Source organism: Babylonia areolata, chromosome 5 (assembly GCF_041734735.1).
Source record: "Babylonia areolata isolate BAREFJ2019XMU chromosome 5, ASM4173473v1, whole genome shotgun sequence".
In the NCBI taxonomy this organism is placed as follows: Eukaryota; Metazoa; Mollusca; class Gastropoda; order Neogastropoda; family Buccinidae; genus Babylonia; species Babylonia areolata.
The window spans coordinates 52,720,878-52,744,249 of NC_134880.1; the positions used below are offsets into that span (position 1 = coordinate 52,720,878).

General features: G+C 37.9%; 1 protein-coding gene across 2 annotated transcripts; it reads left to right on the top strand.

Moving 5' to 3' along the window:
* Positions 1 to 1,549: 1,549 nt before the first annotated feature.
* On the top strand, positions 1,550 to 22,938 carry LOC143282170 (E3 SUMO-protein ligase PIAS2-like). 2 transcript variants are annotated; one of them, XM_076587730.1, is made up of 13 exons: positions 1,550 to 1,581; positions 3,692 to 3,852; positions 4,665 to 4,768; positions 5,383 to 5,520; positions 5,981 to 6,065; positions 7,039 to 7,089; positions 7,400 to 7,490; positions 8,170 to 8,304; positions 8,969 to 9,074; positions 9,515 to 9,588; positions 10,575 to 10,735; positions 11,842 to 12,011; positions 12,588 to 22,938. In XM_076587730.1, the coding sequence occupies exons 1-13, from the start codon at positions 1,558 to 1,560 to the stop codon at positions 13,154 to 13,156; spliced, it is 1,869 nt and encodes a 622-aa protein (XP_076443845.1). In that variant the 5' UTR covers positions 1,550 to 1,557; the 3' UTR covers positions 13,157 to 22,938. The 2 variants fall into 2 exon arrangements, with proteins under 2 accessions (XP_076443845.1, XP_076443846.1); XM_076587731.1 differs by lacking the exon at positions 1,550 to 1,581 and adding an exon at positions 2,275 to 2,501.
* Positions 22,939 to 23,372: the final 434 nt, after the last annotated feature.

Consider the following 23,372-nt stretch of genomic DNA (forward strand, 5'->3'; position numbering starts at 1 on the left):
TTCGGATGAAGGGACAAATAATTCAGTTGTGACCAGTTAATAAGAATGTTTATATTTTCCTGCAAACTGCTACATACAAGTGGATCTGTGTGATAAGTATCGACGGTAGTGTCATCGGCAAACAGTTGGCATGATGATTTTGTGAATAAAGGTAAGTCGTTGATGTACAGTGAGAAAAATATAGGACCAAGCACAGATCCTTGTGGTACACCGAATTCGCTTGGCAGAAAAGTAGACATGTTGTTATTTAGGTATACCCCTTGTTGTCTATTAAACAGAGATGATGAAACAAACTTCAGGGCATCGGAAGATTATGTACTGCAAGCTTCTTAAGGAGAAACTCATGATCGATGACGTCGAATGCTTTAGCAAAATCGACACAGAGAACTCCAGTGAATTGTTTTCTGTTCATGTTAGAAAGCCATCTCTCAAGGAAAGTTTAACCAATGCCGTATGCCGTATGACAAGAGTGTTTGGCTTTGAAACCGGATTGATCAGGATGTAAGTGGCTGTATTTGTTTAGATGAGATGGAAGACATTTATAGATATGTCAGTTGCTCTAACTGATGGTTTTGAAAGCACTGACAGAATAGAAATTGGGCGGAAATTATAATGTTCATCAGGGTTTCCTGATTTGTACAAGGGTTTTATTTTTGCTTGCTTAAAATTAACCGGGAAAGTGTTTTTGGTTATGCAAAGATTGTATATGTATGTGAGAGTTTCAGCCGTATAATAGGAGCAGCTAATTTACTGAAGAATTTTACCATCTAATCCATCAATACCACGCGTTGCTGTCTGCTTCAGTCGTTTTAAAGCAATACTTCGTGGACACTAACAGTTGTAATTACCATTTCAGAGTCAATATTCTTTTCCGCATTACAAAATGATTTTAGAATCTCCAAATCATTGTCTTTCGATTCAGTCATTAATTATCCGGCATCTGATGTGCGATGGCAGAGAAATGATAATCAGTTTAATGTATCAGCAGATAATTATATTATTCATGAGGTATGAAGAAGTATTCGTATTTTCATTTGCAACTGAGCTGATTAATAGACTTGCTATCATTTTTTTTTTAATCAATCAATTCTCTAAAGAGAGAGAGAGAGAGAGAGAGAGAGAGAGAGAGAGAGAGAGAGAGAGAGAGAGAGAGAGAGAGAGAGAGAGAGAGAGAGAGAAGAGCATTGATAAGAAAAAAAAATCCACGAATTGATGAACTAATGGAATGAAGAAAACATACATGATACATAGCCAACATATCATTCTCCCCCACCGTCAAGTCAGTAGTGCAGCACTGAGGAACTGTTCACTGCAGCCGGGTCTGTCGGTTGTGTGTCAAAGCCTGGGTCTGGAAGTCAGGTTACTGGTAACCATGTAATTCTACCTGCAAGACAAGAAAATCTTATGTGGAGAGGGATGGGCTCCGTAAGATCTGACTTGCCCAAAACACACTACACTGACGCCACGGAACTCCAGCACAACTTCTACTTCAGGTTCAGTGTTCAGACTGTAAATTGTAGTTGTGCGCAAGCGCAGTGAATAACATGATGTTTGGAAATGGCGGATTCCGAGGAGCTCAAGGTTTATTTTCAGTTTCCTCTTCTTTTATCGAAGCAGAATACAGTGACTGTTTTCGTCCAGTACAGCAAAGCTGATGTTTGTTAGTAATGGGATGTGTTGAAATGTAGTAGATATGTGTGGTATATTACTATGTGATCACATGTCGAATCGTTTCCTCCCCTTTGACAGTGAGACTGAGAAGTACTCATGTTGTCTGCCATCCGTGAGGACACAGTACCAGTTACTTAACATTATACAACAAGATTGAGGATTTTCAGTCGTATCTGGTATTTAATATCTCATTCTCAGCAGTATGAAAACGTGATTGCTGGTATTTTTTTTTTCTGGACACATTCGTCGTTGTTCTTTATTATCAGTTCCTGTTGTGTTACCTGAGGTACTTCGGAACTAGATCTACTCGCAGTGCCGTTCACAGTACTCTTTTCTGGTCCCTTTGTTGTTGTTGTTTGGAACAGATCGTGTTAATACTTCTTCTGTAGCAGAAGAACACTGCTGTTGGTTAACGAAATGATTTATTACGATAATCTGGGTTTACAAATCCTGTAAAGCCTATGGAAAAGTGATATTTTTTGGCAGATCTATCCACCCCCACTATATTCTGTTACTGCTCGACTCACGTTGTATTACACCCACGAGATTAGACGACGGGACAAACCATTCAGAACTTCCTTGTTTTATCACCAGGCAATTTATACAATCAAGTCTGTTGTCAGCGGTCTTTTTGCTCAGGTTCACAGTGTTTCAGTAAAGAATCACAGGAGTTCCGTAATGAATCACAAGGGTGCTTCACTGCTTGTTTCTGAACAGTGTTTTTGAAGAAAAAGTAAACAGGAAGAAATTTCGATATTATAACATAACATCAAATTGAGGAATCACAGGTGACTGAATATAACAGTTAAAGCAGCATTATAAAAAAAAAAGTAAGTAGTCTTCATTCTGTTTCAGTGATAATCAACTCCATTCAACCCCCATCTGAGTTTTCAGGATGAGGATAAGGATTTGGGGCGTTGTTATATACAACTTAGCTATTTTTGGCTTTTTATGCCTCTTCAGATTTTACTCCTTTTTATTGTTGGTCCAAGTCGTTGACTAGCTCAGTCATTTTATCCATCAAAGTCTTATTTCATTTTTGTCAATAACTCATGTTTATCTATGAGGTTCTTAAAAGTTTTTGTTTTTTTTCCTTTTTTTTGGTTCTTAAAAGTATTTATACTTGGTGCACGTTTAATATTGTTTGTTAATATGTTCCAATAATTTGTTACTCTGTTACTAAATGTAAACTTTCAGAAATTTGTTCTGGAATATTGTTTATATCTTTGGCTTGTGACTGCTTTATAATTATTTGCGTTCGGTACCATGCAGTGTTTACATATTCTAGGATAGGTCTAACTAATGTTTTATATAACCGTAGGAAAGTAACCTTATCTGTAAATGTAAATGTTCTTTTTGTATTATTCCAATCATTCTGTTCGCTTTGTTTATACTATTTGTTACATGTTTGTCAAATGATAAATCTTTGTCAAATGTGACACCTAAGTCTTTTTCCTCATCACATTTTGATACTTTTATTTCTTTGTCTCTGGTTTCCACTATATACTCTTTCTCTGGGTTTGATTTTCCAGTATGAAGTACTTTACATTTTTGAGCATTGAAATATAGATTCCATGTGTCTGACCATTTTACTAATGTTTAAATATCGTTGTGTAAATCCTGATAGAATTTAGGAGAGTTGTATAATTTTGTGTCATCTGCAAAAATTTTACATGTACTCTTTAGTTCGCAAGGGAGATCATTTATGAATAAAGTAAATAGTATGTGCCCTGATATACTAGGAGCTTAAACCAAGGAGTGATGACTGAAGTTATTTTGTGTCTTGGTCTGTGGACGATATGGGAATGTGAAATATTACTGAGTGTGTCACTGGCTTGAAACTTCAATTTTATAATCTCATAGCTCATCGATTTTGCTGATTTATTGTTGTTTACTCAATTTTTCTACATCACTGGTGTGAAAAACCTGAAGTAAAGGCAAATGGTCATGAAGATTATTGTTTAAAAACATGTAGTGATGAATTGTGAAAATTCATGGGCTTACAACCATGTTTTTTCAGCACATGGTTATGAGCTTTCGAGTATCGGAGCTTCAAGTACTGTTGGGGTATGCTGGAAGGAACAAAGGTGGACGTAAGCAGGAACTGCTGCAGCGTGCTTTGGTGCTTGTACAGAAAGGCTGCTCCACGCCTGTCCAGATAAAGATTAGGGAGCTGTACAGGTAATTGGTTAACATTGTGTATTGTCATATTACTGTCTTGTAATCAGTACTATAATAGATTGGTGTTGAATTCGAGACTTTTTTCATGTGTTTTTGTATTGTCTTTTTTACTGCCAAATCTGTTTATTTTCTTATGCTCTTGCTTGATGTTTGACATGTTGTAGAATATATGTGACGCAGCATGCGAAAACCCGGTTAAAGTTGCTGCTGGCTGTTCTTAGCTGTTTACGAAAAAAACATTTCACTAGGGTCAAAATAATGAAAATTGAGATTTTTATGAATTTTCAGTCTTTGAAGTCGTATCTCTGCTGTCAGTAAATATTTTAGCATAAAACTGCCGGAAACTAGTTTTTTTTTTTTAATGTTTACAGGTGTGTTTGCTGTTGTTACTACTGCACACATTTGTCACTTAAGTTACACTGTTCAAATTTCAATGCATTTGACTCCAGACTTTTCTGAAATTATGTCAGCTGCTGATCTGGCAATGCACGTAATGACTGCTGTTAGTAAGGTTTAAAAAAAAAAAAAAAAAAAAAAAAAATTTTTAGCTGGGATCTAAAGCTGAAGTTCAACTTCAAAAGATTCATCAGCATTACAGGAAATATTTTTTGTTCAAACACAGATGCTAGCAGCCTGCCTTTGTCTCTCATTTGAACGTTCACTGTCACTGTTGAATGTATTCCTCCATGTTTGGATCTGTGGTGGTGCATTGGTCATCAGTTAACACTAAAGTGTGGGAGCCTTCATGTCTCAAACCCCAAGCTTTAGGGTTCAAGAATACTGACAAAGTATAAGGTAGTTTTTGTTGACAGGCAAATATATGCATCAAACCAGAGGCGTCGGCTGGAGACGCCCGGCGGAATTGCGGGAGGAGAGCCAACACAGCAGATGGTTAATCCAGGGATGGCCCCAATTGGTAAGTAGGGATTATATTCATAATTTGTGTACATGTACTGTATTGTTTTTAGCTGTTTCAAGAAGTTGTGACTGTGACACATGTCCATTGTATTGTTAACTGCCATCAAAGAATATATTTTATATAATTGTTTATTGTGAAAGGTTGCTTCAGAATGACAATCTAAGAAGCGTAAACAAGACAGCAGCGAATGCATGTTTGCACACATTTGCACATTCACTGGCACACAGAGTGAAAACTGACACTCAAACACACACATTTTGCACTTTTGCATGAAGGTACATTTAGAACTGACGAATCAAGTCTTGTTGCAAAGTGTGCAACATAAATTATGCATACAAATTGAAGGATTAAATGAAAAAGATAGTCTAGAGGAGGAGGTTAGTTACTGGCAAACAGATGTATATGCATAGAAAACAATGTATGTACACACAAACAAATCAGCCAACAATAATACAGCCACCTTTATGAAACACATATCCATAAAAAGCACTTTTGATTGTTTTGTTTCACGCACATTCACGCACAGCGCACAACACGCACATGTATATGTGCCTGCAAACTCACGGGTTGTAGTGTTGACAGTAAACTCACTGTGTATGTAATGTTTCCAGGGGCGCTGGATTTCAGCACCAAGAATCTGGCAGCTGTGGGACCAATGACATCCGCTATCCCAGTTCATCCAGATGTGCGCTTCAAACGACTACCATTCTATGACATACTGGGAGAGCTGCTGAAGCCTACAAGTTTAAGTATGTAGGAATCTTCGATTTGGAGAAGAAAATGCTTGAATATTTAACTTGAGGAGCTATTGAAAGTTGATGTCATGTATTCCTGTGAGATTGTTGATATTGTTGTTAATGACCTAAAGCCAAAATAGTAATAGGACCAATTCAAACATAGTTGCTGTCCAGTCCATGCATGCACACATGCACATAACTCGTGATTGATTAGTAATACGCTTGCTCAACCTCCATTACTTTCAATACAGACTTATACAACACATTAAATTAAATACGTAACTGAAAGGACTAGTTGTGCACTTACAGAGTAAGTGAATACCACTCATATCTATGATTTTTTATGAAGTGATTGTTTATTTTACTAATGTTTTGAGTGTTTAATAATTGCCTCCAGTCTCATCACACTTAACATATGTATATATATATATATATATATATATATATATATTTATCCTTCTGTCTGTCCCAGTGCCGAAGAACAACAGTCGATTCCAGGAGTCTTATTTTGTGTTTCACCTCACTCCACAACAAGCTCAGGATATAGCTATGTCACGGTGAGTGTTACTTGTTGAGTCAGAAGGAGATTCCTGTACTGTATTTGTGGTGTTTGATGGATGGAATGGAAATATCTTTTTGAAAGCAGCAAAGCAAAATTCGTTGTGTACTGAAAGCAGCTATGATGGAACTGTTAACGTTTTGAAAGCAGTAACGGTAGATTTATTATGTACTGAATGCAGCAGTGGTAAAATTTTACTGGAAGCAGTAAAGGTAGTGTAATTACACATACTGAACCATGACCTTCTGGTCCATACTGCTAGTCTGTATGTTGAGAAATTGAAAGTAGCTGCGGCAGATATCCTTGCTTGGTAAGTTACTTCCCTTGTGTTAACGGAAACAGTGTCCATTGTAGTTAGGACAGTTCAGGAATCCAGACCCCTGCCGGAGTCTGCACCAGTGGATCATGGTGAATATGTTTGATTAAACATGATTTTAGGAAAATAATTTCCTATTTGTTATTGAATGCTTTGTGTACAGCAGAGCAGAATGTCAGTACTAAAGATTACTGATCAACAGAACAAAATAAGATGTATCATCACTCAGCCAACTACAAGAAAAGAATAAAATCGCTCATGTATCTGTTGCAGTAATTCTCACTGTCAGTGCCATTGTTGACATTGTAACAAGTGCAGTCAGCTCGAGTTACCTTTAGAGAGCCTGAATAGAATTGATAAGTAGTGAGAATTTTGAACAGCAGATTACTGATCAGGAAATATGTTTATATCTTTGTTTTTTTTTGTGTTTTTTTTAAATTATTTTGCAACAGACCAACTTAGATCTCAGATCCATTTCTTTTTTAAGCTGGCCTTTTGTTTTTCTGTCAGAATTTCTGTTTTTGAGACATTTTTCACATTCATGACACAGGAATTGTTGCAGTTTATGTTTCAACCAAAGAATAATGTCTGCACAATAACATTTTTGCTGGAGAAAACATGGAACCCAAACCTTAACAGTTGTTTGTCTTTGCAGAGATTTCCGACCAGGCACAAAGTGTGAATACACAGTTCAGGTGCAGTTAAGGTATGTGTTGTTTTTTCTCCTTTTTCTTTCTTCTTATTTTTGATGTTAATGTGCACAACAAGTGTCTGTCTGAACAGGTTCTTATACTTCTTCACATTTGAACAGAACAAGTTGAATAACTGACATGTCTGGCTTCATGTTAGATTCCATCTATTATTTGATGAAAAAATTGCTTTGGTTTTAGTTTATTTTCATAAATGTTAGTTGTATAATCAAGATAATTTAGACTAATGTGCTTATTTGCATTCTGTTTTATGAGACAGATTTTATTCATTCTTTTGGACTGTCAGAGTTTCTCATGTGGTGACAGATTCTGTCTTCTGGAGACCAGCTGTGAGCAGGATGATAACTTCCCCCCTAGTATCTGTGTGCGGGTTAACAGTAAGATGGCTCAGCTTCCGGTACGTTCCTTTTCATCTTGGCTCCCTGTTGATCAGCCATGATTCTTTAGTCATTGTGCTTGTGTGTGTGTGTGTGTGTGTGTGTGTGTGTGTGTGTGAAAATAAGTTGGTTGAATTCATTTGTATTTGATTGTGCTTGATTACAAGATTTTTGGAAAGCAATGTGTGCTGATGCGTTGGTTACATTGCTTTGGGGTAATTTTAAGTGCACTAGAATTGCAGTGCTAAGAAATACTTATCTGAATTGAAGATTTCTTCCCAAGTGTTTTCATTGTTTTCACTTTAGGGTGTGTGTTTTTCTCAATTGAAAAATTGCAAAATTTGCATTAACAAAGCATGCTTGTACATGGTAATTATGTTTTCTGTGACAAAGAATGGATAGCATTTTTTTCTGAAACTGCCTGTCCTATAGTTAAAGAGTTGTTCATGCACGGCAGTCTGTAACAATTGCAGAAAAGTGTGTGTTGAATTGCTAATTCAGACAGAACAGTCTGAATATCACACAATCATTTTGCAAAAAAAAATATTGTAGGCTATTTTATAGACAGACAAGAAGTGAAGAAGGAATTACAAGGATAGAGATACAAAGGCAGATGCTTTGATTTTTCATTTGTATTTGTCTGTTCCGGGTGCTTTTGGTAGATGACGCTGTGACCTGTTGTTGTTTTCCCCCCCCCAGAACCCTATTCCCACTTCAAAACCAGGTGTAGAACCAAAGCGGCCAGGTCGACCAGTTGACATCACGTCCTTGTGTCGAATATCCCCCACAGTGTCCAATCACCTTGATGTGTCTTGGGCTTCAGAATTTGGGAGGGTGAGTTTTGTGTTTGCTCTGTCTTTGGTGTGAGGATGTAGGGCAGGTCCCTGGAGGGGTCAGTGGAGGTGGGTGGTGTCAGACTGTCAGTGTGTCTATGTGTAGGTCGTACCATTCAGGACTGTTAGTGTGTCTGTTGGTAGGTCTTACCATTCAGGACTGTCAGTGTGTTTGTGGGTAGGTTGTATCATTCAGGACTGTCAGTGTGTCTGTGTGTAGGTCATACCATTCAGGACTGTCAGTGTGTCTGTGTGTAGGTCATACCATTCAGGACTGTCAGTGTGTCTGTGTGTGAGTCATACCATTCAGGACTGTCAGTGTGTCTGTGTGTGTGTCATACCATTCAGGACTGTTAGTGTGTCTGTGTGTAGGTCATACCATTCAGGACTGTCAGTGTGTCTGTGTGTAGGTCATACCATTCAGGACTGTCAGTGTGTCTGTGTGTAGGTCGTACCATTCAGGACTGTTAGTGTGTTGGTAGGTCATACCGTTCGGGACTGTCAGTGTGTTTGTAGGTAGGTTGTATCATTCAGGACTGTTAGATGAACATCCAAGTTCTTGTGGATTTAAATTTAATCTCACAATGCTAAGTCACTGTAATACACCAGTTTATTGCGGATGCGCCATTTGTTTGGAAAATCATTGTCCTCTGGTGGTTTTTCAGGGGTACTGTCTGGCAGTGTACTTGGTGAGAAGGCTTTCTTCAGACATTTTGTTGCAAAGGCTAAAACAGTTTGGCAACAGACATCCAGACCACACACGAGCCCTAAGTAAGTTGTGATTATTAATGTCATTGTCATTGTTATCATTGATTCTTACATAGCGCCTATTTTCAGAGACCAAACCAAATGCAGTTCTACAGCAGAACTGTTTACTTGTTGCATGGGATTCACAGCATTTGTCTTTTACAAATGATGTTTCTGTTTAACAGCTGTGTGATCAGACCAAGCATTTATAAATTGTGGAATATACCAGATGGGTCTTTTGACCATGATGGCATGGATTAAAAGAACCATTTTAACTAGAACGATGATACATGATAACTTAAAAAAAAAAAAAAAAAAGTTTTGTGGTGGTAAAGTTATGTCATGGTAAAACAGGTCGTATCATGCATGGTAAAACGGGTCACATCAAGGTAAAAGGAGTCAGTCTTAATGGTGGTTGAAGGGAGGGTGAAGTGTGCTGTCACGTTACTACTGTCTGCTTTCAGTTAAAGAAAAGCTGGCCCACGATCCTGACAGTGAGGTGGCCACAACCAGTCTCAGGGTTTCCCTCATGTGTCCTGTGAGTGCATGGCTTTTTTTTGTCTGCAGTGTGACTCAGTTGAATGAGGGAAGGAAGGGTGTCCTTTATGTTCTGTAATGTTTGGCACCATGGTATATATAACGTGAGTGATAAAGCATGCAAGTTTTGGAAAGAAAAAACTTTCATATGTAAGATAGTACTTTTAGGTTTCTTTGTCTTTCTGAACTAAAAAGAAATGTTTTGCAAAACCAGTGATGATAACGTTGAGTATTGTAATTCTTCTACACATGCATAGGAGATCAACAAACATAGATAACATGCTGATCTTTAGGCTATCCTCCTTGAGTTAAAGACTCATAGAAGTGATGAATAATGCCGAAAAATATTAATACCATTTATCAAAAATTCATGAACTGAACATTTTTGACTCACTTGTGTAAACAAAGTGAGTCTATGTTTTAACTTGGTGTTCGGTTGTCTGTGTGTGTGTGTGTGTGTGTGTGTGTGTCCGTGGTAAACTTTAACATTGACATTTTCTCTGCAAATACTTTGTCATTTGACATCAAATTTGGCATAAAAATAGAAAAAATTCAGTTTTTTCCAGTCATTTTGTTTAAAACAATATTGCACCTCTGGGATGGGCACAAAAAAATAAAAAAAGAAGCCTAATTATATGCAAACTTCATTTACTGTTTATTTTTTTTGTATTCTCTAAACTTGGCACTTTGACCTCTTATTCTGATACAACAACAAGAGGAGTCATTATTATCATTTTTTGTTCAAACAGGAACTCCTTTTGCTAAGCATGGAATTTTTATTTATTTTGCAAACGTTTTGGTGCAGATAGTAAAAAAGGGAAATTACTCTGTAATTAATGCTAGGGGACTTAATTTATCACAAGTGAGTCTTGAAGGCCTTGCCTCTCTTGTTATATTGTTAAACTGTGTCCAGCTGCAGTGGGAAAAAAATTACAGTGAGGACTTTGACGAAAAAGTGGAATGACCTGCTTTGTGAACTGTTTTTAGTTGGGGAAAATGCGGATGACTCTGCCCTGTCGATCGAGCACCTGCACTCACCTTCAGTGTTTTGACGCCTCCACCTTCCTGCTGATGAATGAAAAGAAACCCACCTGGATCTGTCCCGTCTGTGACAAGCCGGCCCCCTTCGACAAACTCATCATCGATGGGTACGTCATCACTTTTCACCCCCTCCCTCATGTATACTGAGAGATGGAGAAGAACCTTGCTTTTCCTGTTGTTTTCACAGGAACTCTGTTCCAAGTCCCAGTTTAAGGAGGTGTTTAAACTGAATGTTTTTTTTAACCTCGTATGCTGGGTCATGAACCTAAACTCTTTACTCATAATTGTTTAAAACGTCATTTAATTGCACATACTTAACCGTGACCCACTAGTGCAGACTCCGGCAGGGGTCTGACATTCCTGTCCTGTGCAAACTACGTAATTTTAGGTAGAAAATTTCCTTTAAAAGAACTTTTTTCTTGTCTGGGGCTAGAAACTTTGCGCCTAAGTGAAAGTTCGTTTTAAAATGTTTTGGTTGATCAGTTGCTTTGAACAGAGAAATAGATGACTGTTGATTGGAAATGAGGAAATCATCAAGAAGAGCAGATTTTGTTACTTTGATGTGTGTTTACAGGCCTCCTTTGTAAATAAACATACATACAGTACAACAAGGAGAAAAAAAAATGAATGCTTGAAACATAATGTTTGCTTATGGTTCTTATTAAGTGCTTTGCATAGGTCTACATGTATGTTTATGGTTTTTATTAAGTGCTTTGCATAGGTCTGCATGTATGTTTATGGTTCTTATTAAGTGCTTTGCATAGGTCTACATGTATGTTTATGGTTCTTATGGAATACTTTGCTTCTACAAGTATGTATTTCTATATACACATAATCATCTCATGTCCTTTTACCCTGCAATATTCCATCAGTGTCAGAAGAACATAGAAAACAAAAGTTTTCTGTGGCCATATTTGTTATGAATTTGAAGTTGATTCCATTTAGGATGAATTCTTCATTAATCTTGTTTACTGTAATATTAGGATGTAGCATATTTTTACGCAAATGCTCCTGGTATGAAAGTTAAGGAACTATGTACTGAATTGAATTACAAAATCAAGGATGGGTAAATCTTTCAGTTGAATAGAATCTTACAGTGGACTGGAATGAAGTGCTTTGTTATTGAACTACCAGCCAGTGTTTATGTGGAATGATGCATGTGTGTGAGGAGTAAAAGTAAAATGTGAATGAGAGATATATGGGATTCCCACAGGTACTTTGTGGAGATCTTTCGGCAATCTCCAGAAAGCAACGACATTGTGTTTCACGAGGATGGCAACTGGACGTCCATCAAACCGCCAAAAGAGACGCACATCATTTCCTGTCCTTCATCCTCTTCATCCTCCTCTAAAGCGGCTTCCTCTTCTGCCACAGCTTCGAGAGGTAAAAAATCTGTCAAACATGCATGTGCGCACTCACGCACATGCACATAACATACATGCAACTGGTTTCCAGTTTCAGAAGGTAAAAATACTGTTACACAAGCATGTACACACTGGTACACTCGGACATACACTCTTGCGTCTGGTTTCTCAGAGAGGCAGAGCAACCTTTTGAGTTAATAGAATATTGTTTTGCCCTCATGTACTGTTGCCGGGAGTTGAGTTCCATATTAATCCGGTTCTTTTCACAGTGCCTTTTCACTTTCACTTCATTGTGTGAGCTGAAGAGAGACTTGGGTTTTTTTTTGTGTGGATGAGAATGTATGAAGCCTACTCAGCAGATAAATTATTATTGAAATATTTTAGTTGACAAAGTTATGAAACAATTCAGTCCTTTTTTGTGGACTGTGTTTTTGCATATTTCATTTTTTTTTCTTTTGGTCTATAAGGTAAGTAGTATAAGTCTGCATATTTTTGAGGAGAGAGTAGTATTAATTGGGTATATTGTTGTGCGTTGACAGAAAACAAGAGATTGTGTCATTGTAGTACTCATTGACAAATTATTGTGGCTTTACAGAAAACAAGAAGTCGGATATCATTGACTTGACACTGGACAGTTCTGATGAAGATGATGACGTGACCCTGAAGGTGGGGTCGGACACCCCGGTCACCATCACCCCGGGGCCCAGCCTGACGCCAGACGCCTGGTCGTTCCAGTGGCTGCCTCAGTCCTGCCGTCATCAACCTGGACGTCCCCTCCCCGTCCCCCCAGGTCCTCTCCATCCACTCCCCCTCCCCCCAGGCCCTGTCCATCCACTCCCCTTCCCCGCAGGCATTATCCATCCACTCGTCCTCTCCTCAGGGTTTGAACATCCACTCTGTGCCGGCCAGCCCGGGGCCCATGGTGGTGTCTTCCGCCCACTCCCAGTCCCCCTTCCCCTCCCCTGGCCTCCCTTCCTCTTCTTCCATCCTCAGCCCCCCTCCCGCCCACTCCTACCTACCTCCTCCCATGCCGGCCCACCGCAATCCCCCTTCTACCCTGTTCCACCCACCTCCCTCTGTGGGCCCTCCCCCTCCCCTGATGCCAGGAGGGGCAGGGCAGGGGGGATTGGGGATGCCACCCATCAACCTCGAGGCTCTGTCTGAGGCAGAGTTTGAAGAGTTCCTGCATGGTTTGTCCTGGGGAGTGTGAAAGCCGAGGAGCGTTGTTCTGGGACCACGTGGATGGAGAAGGAAGAAAACGAGAAAGAATGGGAAGACTGTTGTGTGTGCCTGTTGAGTGAATGCTGTGTGAAGCTAGACTATTTAAAAGTGAATGTGAACAAAGTGGGCATGCAAGTTGATGTGGATTCCTGTATTGCGGGTTTGTATAGTCTTACCGTTGTATATTTATCACCACCAGGGGATGGTTTCCCTGGGCGTTTTTGGAGGTCGGATTGGAAATGACTGTCATCACATGTTCCAGGGAGCGGCTTGGGTGGGATGTGTTCGCGGCAGCTTGCACCCAGATATCACATACAGCATTCTGAGTTTTTGTGCATTGCTTGCACCTGACTTGTAGTTTTCACAGATGTTGATAAAAACTGGATGCTTTTTTCATTGTCTTTGGTTTTTAAACTTTGTCGAACTGAAATCAAATGTGGAGAGGGAGTGTCATTTAGTTCCAGCATGAAGGAGGTGTGGAGCTGTTATTGTTTGTAAACTGAAAAAGGAGGAGAGGGAGTGTCACTTAGTATTTTCAATGTGAAGGAAGTGTGGAATTGTCTGTTTAAAGACACTGATTTTTATATTCCATCAGGATTGCTCTATGTCTGTCATGTGATGCCAAACAATCGTATGTCAAACAATTGATGTCTGGTTTCCAACTGATGGTTGATTCCTGTCTTTTTTGCTATTTCTGTTTTGTGTTATTAATCTTTTTTTCTCTTTATAGTTTTTTGTTCATGACATGAACTCAGCAGTTGACCAGTCATTTAGTATGCCTTGCTTTCAGCTTTTTATTTATGCCACTAAAAGTTTTGTGTAGAATGTGACACGTCATTAGTTGGATACCCCAAGTAAGCGCTGCAGCTGTCATTCAGAAATTTCAGGATTCATAAAAAGTTAAGGACCACTTGGAAACTTGTACAGTTTCCTTCTTGGGGGCATGGTGAAATGTGAATTTTATTTTTATTTTTTTATTTTTTTTGCAAACAGCCATGTATGCAGTAAAAGGAATGGGTGGGAAAGAAGGGGAAAGATTACTCTCAAATTGATATTCGTGTGTATCTGCAAACAGGTATCTAAATTAATTTGAAGAGGAATCTTTAAAAGGTTTAGCTGATTGGTGGTTTTGGCCAGCGATGCAGACTGTATTGAGTTCATCATCTTTTGTTACAATCAGTCGCAGTTTGTTCAGATATTGTGCAAATTTCAGAACTGTTCCGATGAGTTCATTTGCAGCTAGCTTGGGTTGCCCACTTGCTTTCTTGTTTTAACCCACTTTGTAGTATCATGGCAAACACTTTTTAAAAGTCTTGAATATGTTTTGTCTTTTCTGGACTCATGATTGGGCGCTCTTACTATGCTGTATCCTTTGGGTTTTTTTTCCCCCACCTTGGAGGTACCCGTTGGTACGTTTTGGTTTTCTTTGCTTGTTAGTAGGTATAATGTTGTTTATTTTCAGTTCAGTTGGGTTTTTTTTGTTTTTTGTTAATCCTTTAATGTCCTCAGTTTACTTGCATAAATGTGACTGTACTTATGCCTAATTTTCTTTTGCAGGTTTTTAATTTTTTTTTAAATATTTTTTTTTTATTCAGGTCCTGTGGAAATGATATTGCATTTTTTTCAGCCCTGGTAAGGCCCCGTGTGGTCAGCTCAGCAGTGATTGATGGATAGGTGTACTGGGCCATGTGGGCTGAAGTTGGGGAAGTGAGTCACACAACTTGTGTCTGGTGATATAGCTGAGTGAAAGCCAGTCATATACATGTTTCCATTGAACTCGTGTGCAGCCTCCCAAAACAGAATTTAACTTTGCTGCAGGTGAACGTTGTGTGTGTGTGTATATATATATATATGTGTATATATATATATATATATATTTGCAGTGCAGGTAAACATTTTGTGTGTACTGATGCGACTGAGGATATGAGTGTTCATAAAAAGTTCCTATGGTTCATAAGAAAGTATCTAAATTGCTCCAAAAAAAAAGAAAAGAAAAGGTTCAGAAGGGTGGTCATCATCTCTAGTCTTGATCTTGTGGGACATACATGATTCGTTTAATTGTTTGATTTTATTTATTTTATTTGTAAATAGCTATATATCTATTTATGGCTTTCGTAGTGTATGTACTGGAAACCGTTCACAACAGGGAGTAGCAACGTTGCCTTGTCTGTGTTCTCTCTGTGAAGAGAGATTTCTGGCAGACCATGGGACCAAAGTTTGGCAAGTTGTCAATAAAAATCTTGAAATCTTGCTGACTAATGCTGGATATTGATCAAGAAAGAGGTATAAAAAATATGTTCTTGATGTCCTAGCCTTTGTTATTGTTTTTTCTAGGAAGCTCTCAGTATTTATTTTGCCAAGATTTCCATTTGTTACTGACATTAATAGTGTCTATACCTTTCTTTGCAACTTTAAAAACAGTTAAACACTTTTTGTTGGGGAATGGTTACAGTAAAGTTTCCTTTTAACCCTTTGACTTCCGGGTATACTTGTAATTTTGCAAATAATTTTACCAACTCTGAAAAAGATCACAGAAATTACAAGAATGCTCATGAGTATGTAAAAGCATATATTTTCTTAAAGTAAAATGAATGGAGAATAAAAAAAATATGTATGTTGAATGCTGATGAGGTGAGATAACTCCGAACCAGGAGAAGATAATGAATATTTTCAGAAGAAATACCAAAACAATTTTTTTTTAAAGAAGAAAATTCAAGCCTGTGTATTTTAAAAGTGGAAATGGTGTTAAAAATATTTTCAAATGTATAAGACACAACAACCAAGTGCAGTTATGTTGTCTTCCTCCACTATCATGTTCTAAACATGAACACTATACATACACACACACACTGTCTGACCCTACACCCACAAACACTATAACAATATTACAAGACAAGAACTCATTATAATCAATATTTCAGCTTGAAGCTTTCATCTGGAAGTTTTCATAGTAAATGAAAACCCGAAAATGGTTTCAAGTTAAAATGTTGGGTTTTTTTTTCTACACCCGCTTCCATCATGACCCCCGCCCCTTACCTGTTGATGTACTTCATAGCATGTAATCCTCATCAGGAGAACCAGAATCACTTTAGATGATCAAAACTTTACAATTCTCGTGTTTTTGTACTTTGTACTGTTGATGCTGTGCGGAAAATCAGAGTTCTAGCCACTTCTTCTGTTCGGTATGTCCTGGCAGCCATGTTGACACGCCCAACAACTTTAGCTGTACAAAACACAAACAAGCTTATTTAAAATCAAGCCAAAACTTGCTGAGATACGACTTTGAATACGCATCTAGGCAGTTGCCATTTGCAAGGAGGTAAGTGTACTTGCGTGACTGGCTGGATTGTTAATAATGGCAATGCAGTCACCCCTAAATCGCGGATATATCCGCACTTGGAAGAGAAATGCTTGATGACCCATTGAAGTGATTCTGGATATCCTCATGATGATTACTTGCAATAAGGTAAAGTTGTTCAGTGTTAGGGTCATGGGTTTCATTGTTCCAGTGGTGAAGTGATGATAGGGGAGTACTGTGTGCATAGCCATACAACTTATTTTGCAGTTAGGGAGATACCCTGTGTATATTTTATAACACTTGAACCGGGAGAGAACTGACAACTTTTACTTTCTTGTTGACTAGAAAAAGGAGTGGTTTTAAAATTACATTTTGCCAGAAGAAAGTCTTGAGACAGGGTTGAAAGTTTGGGATAGCATGCTGCCCAGGATTTTGCAGGTTCAAAAAAAAATCTTTTTTTGTTTTAACAGCAGCAGCAGAATCAGAGAAATAATTTCCATGTTTTTATGTGCTTTTCTTTTTGTTGTTGTTGTTTTTTTGTAGCTTGATGAAATATTTTTGGAGAAGAAAAACTGAGTTTTGAGTGGGAGAAAATGTTATGACAGCTTCATTTGATTCTTTGGCCATGCAGGTTGTGTTTGGATGCACTTACTGACATGTAGAAGGAGAGAGAAGGAAGGTTTCACTTTGGAGAGAGGTCAGGTTTTTGTCTCATATCACACACTTACGTATTTGAACAGCATGTCTTGATTCCTGTTGTTTTAACAGACTTATTTTAAATTAGTGCTGATTATTTGAAACAAATGTGTTGAGATGTATTTTCCCCATTCATGTATATGAAATCTGTTTCACATGATTGATACCACATTTGATTTCAGATACTGTTTTCTTCTTTGTTGTTGCAGATTGGATAGTGTAGTTTACATTTATTGTCTTTGTTTGGTTTTTGTTTTTTGTTTTTTCAATTTTTAAAATTTTTGTGAAAGCCTGTTCATTTCTGGTGGATGATTGAGGGCAGGAGTAGGAGGGCAGGAGTAGGAGGGTTCTGCCCACATTCTCCTTTTTTCTGTTTGACGCTCCCACATGGAAGTGTTCACAGGAAAGAATAAAGAGACTGAAAGACTTTTCAGCTACTAAAAGTTTCACAAGGATTTGAAAATCCTCATTGTTTCTCATTCTGTGACCCCCTCCTTTGAAAGGTGCCCACACAGTACATCATTTGCTCAGTCAAGAGGAGATAATTTCAAGGTGGGTGGGGCTTGCAGCAGTCATGCCCTCTTCCTTCAGACTGAGTGATCTTACAATGTTCAGCATAGCCAGTGGTTAAGGTGACATTCTGACGTGTTTACTGATTGTCTTTATAGGTCTCTCTCATTTGCTTTATGCTGTATCCTACCTTTCTTTAGAAGAAGGGTGAAGAAAATCAACTTTGGCATTCTGTGTTAAGAAGTTTTTCAGTTAAATGCAGTTCAAACCATCATATGCAGTTCACTCAAAGTGAAACAGTTTGTCACAAAATAGGATTGGTGCAAACAACACATTGCGCTTGACTTAATGTGTTGTTTTTTTTGCGCTGAAGTAATCTGTCATTTCTGAATGTCTTGTTGCAAGCGTGAAATAGCTCTAATTTTTTTCCCCCTCAGTTATTCTCCATTTATGAAAAGGTTTTGTAATCACTGTTATTTGTGTTACATCTAATGATGTGTACAGTTGCTCACATTTCATTTGTACATGAGGTTGTTTCTTTTTGTAGTTTTCTCTTTCATCCCATTTTGTGCGTTTCACTTTGGGTCTTGTAATGGTTTGTAAAGGTTTCTAATTTGTCATTTTCAGTCATGTAAGATGTAGAGATTTACAAGCTCCCCAGCTGGCTTTGGTGGCCATAGGGGTTGTCAACAGTTTGAAAGATGTAAGTGAAAAAGAGTTGACTGAAGTGGAGAGTTAACGAGTCAGATGTTTTCATTAAGTTGTTTTAAAAAACAGAGTCTGTCAGAGATGTGCGCTTTTTCCTCACTGAAAGTGCCTAGTCACTGGTGGGCATGTCGGAGAGAGTGTTGTGGTGTCAGAGCCTTGGACTGTGCACACTATTTTGCATCCACATTGTCACTGTGCACTGTCTTGGTTTGTGGAGTTGGACTGCCTGCCTGCATTGTGTGCATAGCACATTGTACAATCAGCGACACTGTAAAACCTGTGTGTGTGGCTTGTAACGTGGTTGAAAGGTATTAAAAACTGGACATTTTTTCCCAAAATTGTTTGTTTGCTTCTGTTTGATTTTGTCTTTTTGGTTGAATTTTCTTTGTATCTGTTTGATTTTGAGCTTTTGTTTTGTTTGTCGGGGAGGGCAATGCAGCGACTTTTTTGTGGGGGGGGGGGCTGTGGTGGATTTCTCCATTCTCCATCCTCTTTTGTACTGTCTTTTTAAACAATAGAAATGCACTTCCTCTCTTTCTCTCTGCTTCCCTTTCAGATCCACACCATGAAGATGTGATTGGTGATCTGTTTTCCAGCTTTTTTTGCAGCATACATTATCTTACCAGTTTCTTCACTAAGTATTTGGGGAGATTCTTGTCCTTAATCATTATCATCAATTTTATGGCAGGCTTTGTTCTAGTCATTGTTCCCAATGATTTTGGACTAATAACGATTGAAATTAGTTGCTGATATTTGAGGAAACCATTTTTTTTTTTTTTTTTTTTTACTGGACTGGACATGCAAAGAAGTTTTGATTGGTGGTTGAGTAATGTTTTTTATTTTATTTTATTATATATATATATATATATATTAGATATTCATTTACTTCTTTTTTTCTGCTTTTCTTTTTTTTCTTTTCCTTTTTTTTTTTTTCTCAAGGCCTGACAAAGTGTGTTGGGTTATGTTGCTGGTCAGGCATCTGCTTGGCAGATGTGGTGTAGCGTATATTGATTTGTCCGAACGAAGTGACGCCTCCTTGAGCTACTGATAATGATAACGATACTGGGAAGAAGAAAGAATCCATCGTTAAAGTTGTATGTGGGGCGTATTTACTTTTTTGGCTTGAGGTTGGTTTGTATTTTGTGCATAGTTTTTTTTTTATTACAAATTTTTATTTTTTTTTATGAATAGAAACTTGCAAGTAAACAAATTTAAGAAAAAAAGACTGTTGTGTGTTCAAAATACACATCAGTATGATATAGAATTAACAGTACTTTTTTTTTTCGTTTTGTTCTCAGCATTTACCAGTAGTTCTTTTGCACATATCAAAATTGACTCCAGTTAACAAGTGCAACTGATGAATTTAAAAGCTTGATAAAGAGCCTTTAAAACTGAAAAAAAGAGAAAATTCTGAGATAATGGCAAGGTCCAGTAATTCACAGTCTCTTTCAGTAATTCTATAATTTTACTATGAATTATATTGTTTTAGGTTTGTAATGGTGATTTAACATTTCAGTCCAAACTTAGGTGGCTTTTATTTACGTACGCAAAATATTGATGACAACGACAAAAAGAAAACAACAACAAATATTCCTCTATTATCAACTCTTGGCATCATCATTTAGCCAACACAAAGTCAGGAACGGGAATGAAAGGGACTACATATTGAAAAATCACAGAAAGCATGCTTTTTGTCAAGTCCATCTCAAGTCATGGTGGCAAGCTCACATTTTAGGAGGGAAATAAAAAGGTTCTTTGAAATAAGGCATCTGTCAAGTGATGAAATTTTTTTTGAAGAACAAAAGTGTAACAAAAATTTTAGCAGCTTAAAAGGGTGCTCACCACCTCTCTTGATCCCTCACAAGGGAAGCACAATGTTTGATTTCTAAGTAAGCGATGGCCGTTTCATCAAGGGAGGACCTGTCAGTTTTGCTATCCAGTATCCATGATTGCTGACAGTAGAGGGACACTCCAGATATGTTCTGGAACCAGTTCCGAAAGAGAAAGATCTGAAATGTCTCCAATGGGTGCTTAGCATTTCTTGGCAAGGAGGGGATAGAAATTGGTGTCAGTATTGCTTGTAGCTCAGCTACTGCAAGGGATTGTTTCAAGGCTGAAAACTGGTCAGGAATGACAGCCGGTACAGATGGAGGGATGCAGTGTGTATGATACTGGAACAAGCAGAAGCTGCCGTTTCATTCTGGCTGGTCTTGTTTCTGGACTGCTGTGAGAAACTTGACAGATGTAGGTTCGAACCTACCACAGCCAAACGAGCCCATTTTCATAAAAGGCTAACCAAAGATCCATGCCAGCACCATAAGAAAACAAATGAGATGACCTTTCAAAGTTAATCTCCAAAGAGAAGTAGCAGGTAATAAAAAAAAAGAGCCTCAGCCTTATCCTCCCCAAACTTTTCTCTCTCAGTACGCTGTGGGCTGAGCAGTGACTGGACCAACCACACAGTAGCCTCCCTCCGTTTTGTGGTGGTGGGGTACGATAAACATTTTTGAATGAGTGTGTGTGCGTCTAATATCTGGAGTGTGATATGGGTTTTATGACTTTACATCTCTCAGATTGAAGAACTGTGTATTTTTTATTGACATGTAATGATGTATATTTTATTGAAAACATAAAACAGAACAAAAAAAAAAAAATCAAAACTATTAATGTTTTTTTGCTTGTTTGTTTGGTCTTTTTTTTTTGAAGAGAAATGATAGGTATAAACATCCTGTGAACAGTATCAAGACTGACATTGTGCAAAGGAGTGGAGTAGGATTTGTTTGACTTTTGCTGTGGATTTGTAAAATGTTGAGTCTTTGATTTTTGTTTGTTGGGTTAAGTTCAACATGCACAAAGCTTACTGGTTTTCTGTGTGTTTACTTGTTATGAAAGGCCTATGACTATGAATTTGTCTTCTTGGAATTTGAATTGTTGGAGACTCGGATTAAAATGTTGAAAATTTATCTTTCCCTCTAAATATCACATTCATGTGTTACTGGAAGTAGGTCTTGTCTGATGTTCCTTTGTTGTGGTATGACAGATAATGTGAGTCTGTACTTTGATTATATTAAAAAAAAAAAAAAATCATTTGGATGTCAGTTTAACTCAAACCTGATCTTGAAAATGTCGATCATCTTTTCATTCTTTATAAAATGTGATCAGAAAGTCTGATTATGTTTGAACAAAAGTCAGTGACACATCAAAAATATTTAGTCATTCATGTAAAATCCCACAAATGAAGAAAGAGATTCAGCAAACAATTACAAATGAAGAACTGTAGTAACTAAGAGATTTCATGAATAAAATGTCAGGGTTTTTTTTTTTTTATGCTGTCATGATGCAGACAGTGCATGAAAGTCAGTTCCTTTTGTTGAACATCAATATAAAACTTAAAAAGTGACCATTTTTGCTTGGTGGGCTTGTTATACCACTCTCCTCTTTCACTTTACTGTGCTGAGCTGGCTTCCGACAGTGTTGTATTTGGTATCATATTCTGAAAAAGGTTGGTCTTGTGAAGAGGGTTTACATTATTACATTGATAGGTGTTTTAATCTAGTCAGAGCTTGTGAAAGACAATGTTAGACTTTGTTCAGTATAGCCATGCACTGCTGGCCAAAAAAAGAAAAAAGAAAAAGAAAAAAAGTCAGGCACATCTTTTTATGCTCAGATCTCTGATGCTGTAGCATTCATATGCTTGAATATCGGGGACATGGTCGAGTTCTTCTTGGGCAAATTTCAGGCTATTTTAGGATATTTGACTTCAAGAAGAAAGTGCAAAACTACTGTTTTGTTATGTGTCATAAAATGCCCATTTCCTGCACAAATGAATGGGTCTTTTTTGACGTGCTTAGCACAGGTCAAGAGCACAGGAACAGATGGTTGCCGGAAAAAGAGGGCGCTATTCAGGGATGCACAGGGGAGGTAACCTACTTAGGTTATCGGCCGTAGCTACTTTCGTTTTCTCCGCATAGGCAGGTAGTAGTTTGCACAGGACAGGAATCAGACCCCTGCTGGAGTTTGCACTAGTGGGTCACGGTCAAGTATGTGTAATTAAATGGGTCTTTTAATTTGTCCTCAGATGACTGCAAAGCATACAGATACTGAAATAGTGATGCAAGGCTGGGGTCAAGAACAAACTGCATGCATCTTTTGTGCCCATACAATTTTTTTATTTTATTTTGGCACTGGCCTATTTCAACATGGTATCAATCTGAACTTTGGCATCACGGAGTTATTAGCACATTCGCTTGTCTGCCAGTGAATGTTGTGTAGGGGTGCCTTTCTATATTTGGGCTTTCAGAAGTGACTATTCAGGATTATGTGCATGGATGTGTGAAACTGTGGTGTTTTGTCTTTTTTGATTGTTTCTGTTCTTCTCTGATTTTAAGTGAATTCCTTGGACTGATGGATTGTACATATATAAAATTGACTTGAAAAATTTTGATGTGAATATTAAAATTGTTGAGTATTACTTTGCAATAAAGAAATCCTTCATCCTGTAGGATAAAACTTGTGTCAGTGTTTTTAGCACTGTTCCAGATCTCTTGGGTTTTCTTGTGTTCTCCCCTGTGGGGATGCCAGGGGTCTTTCAGTGTAAATAGCATCCCCACCTTCTGGAAGTTCTGTGCTAGAAGTTTCCTCTTTTCTGTCACTCTCTTTGTTCCTGCCTTTTTTCTTTATTGACTCACTTGTGTAAACAAAGTGAGTCTATGTTTTAACCCGGTGTTCGGTTGTCTGTGTGTGTGTCTGTGTGTGTGTGTGTGTCCGTGGTCAACTTTAACATTGACATTTTCTCTGCAAATTGTCAGTTGACACCAAATTAGGCATAAAAATAGGAAAAATTAAGTTCTTTCCAGTCATCTTGTTTAAAACAATATTGCACCTCTGGGATGGGCACAAAAAAATTAAAAAATGAAGCCTAATTGTATGCAAACTGCATTTACTGTT

Bases quoted from the DNA above. Each gene is read 5' to 3' on its own strand.
- LOC143282170 (XM_076587730.1), top strand. From the start codon at position 1,558: ATGGCGGATTCCGAGGAGCTCAAG. The intron at 1,582-3,691 runs GTTTATTTTCAG...ATGTTTTTTCAG, and splicing joins CGGATTCCGAGGAGCTCAAG to CACATGGTTATGAGCTTTCG. The intron at 5,521-5,980 runs GTATGTAGGAAT...TGTCTGTCCCAG, and splicing joins GCTGAAGCCTACAAGTTTAA to TGCCGAAGAACAACAGTCGA.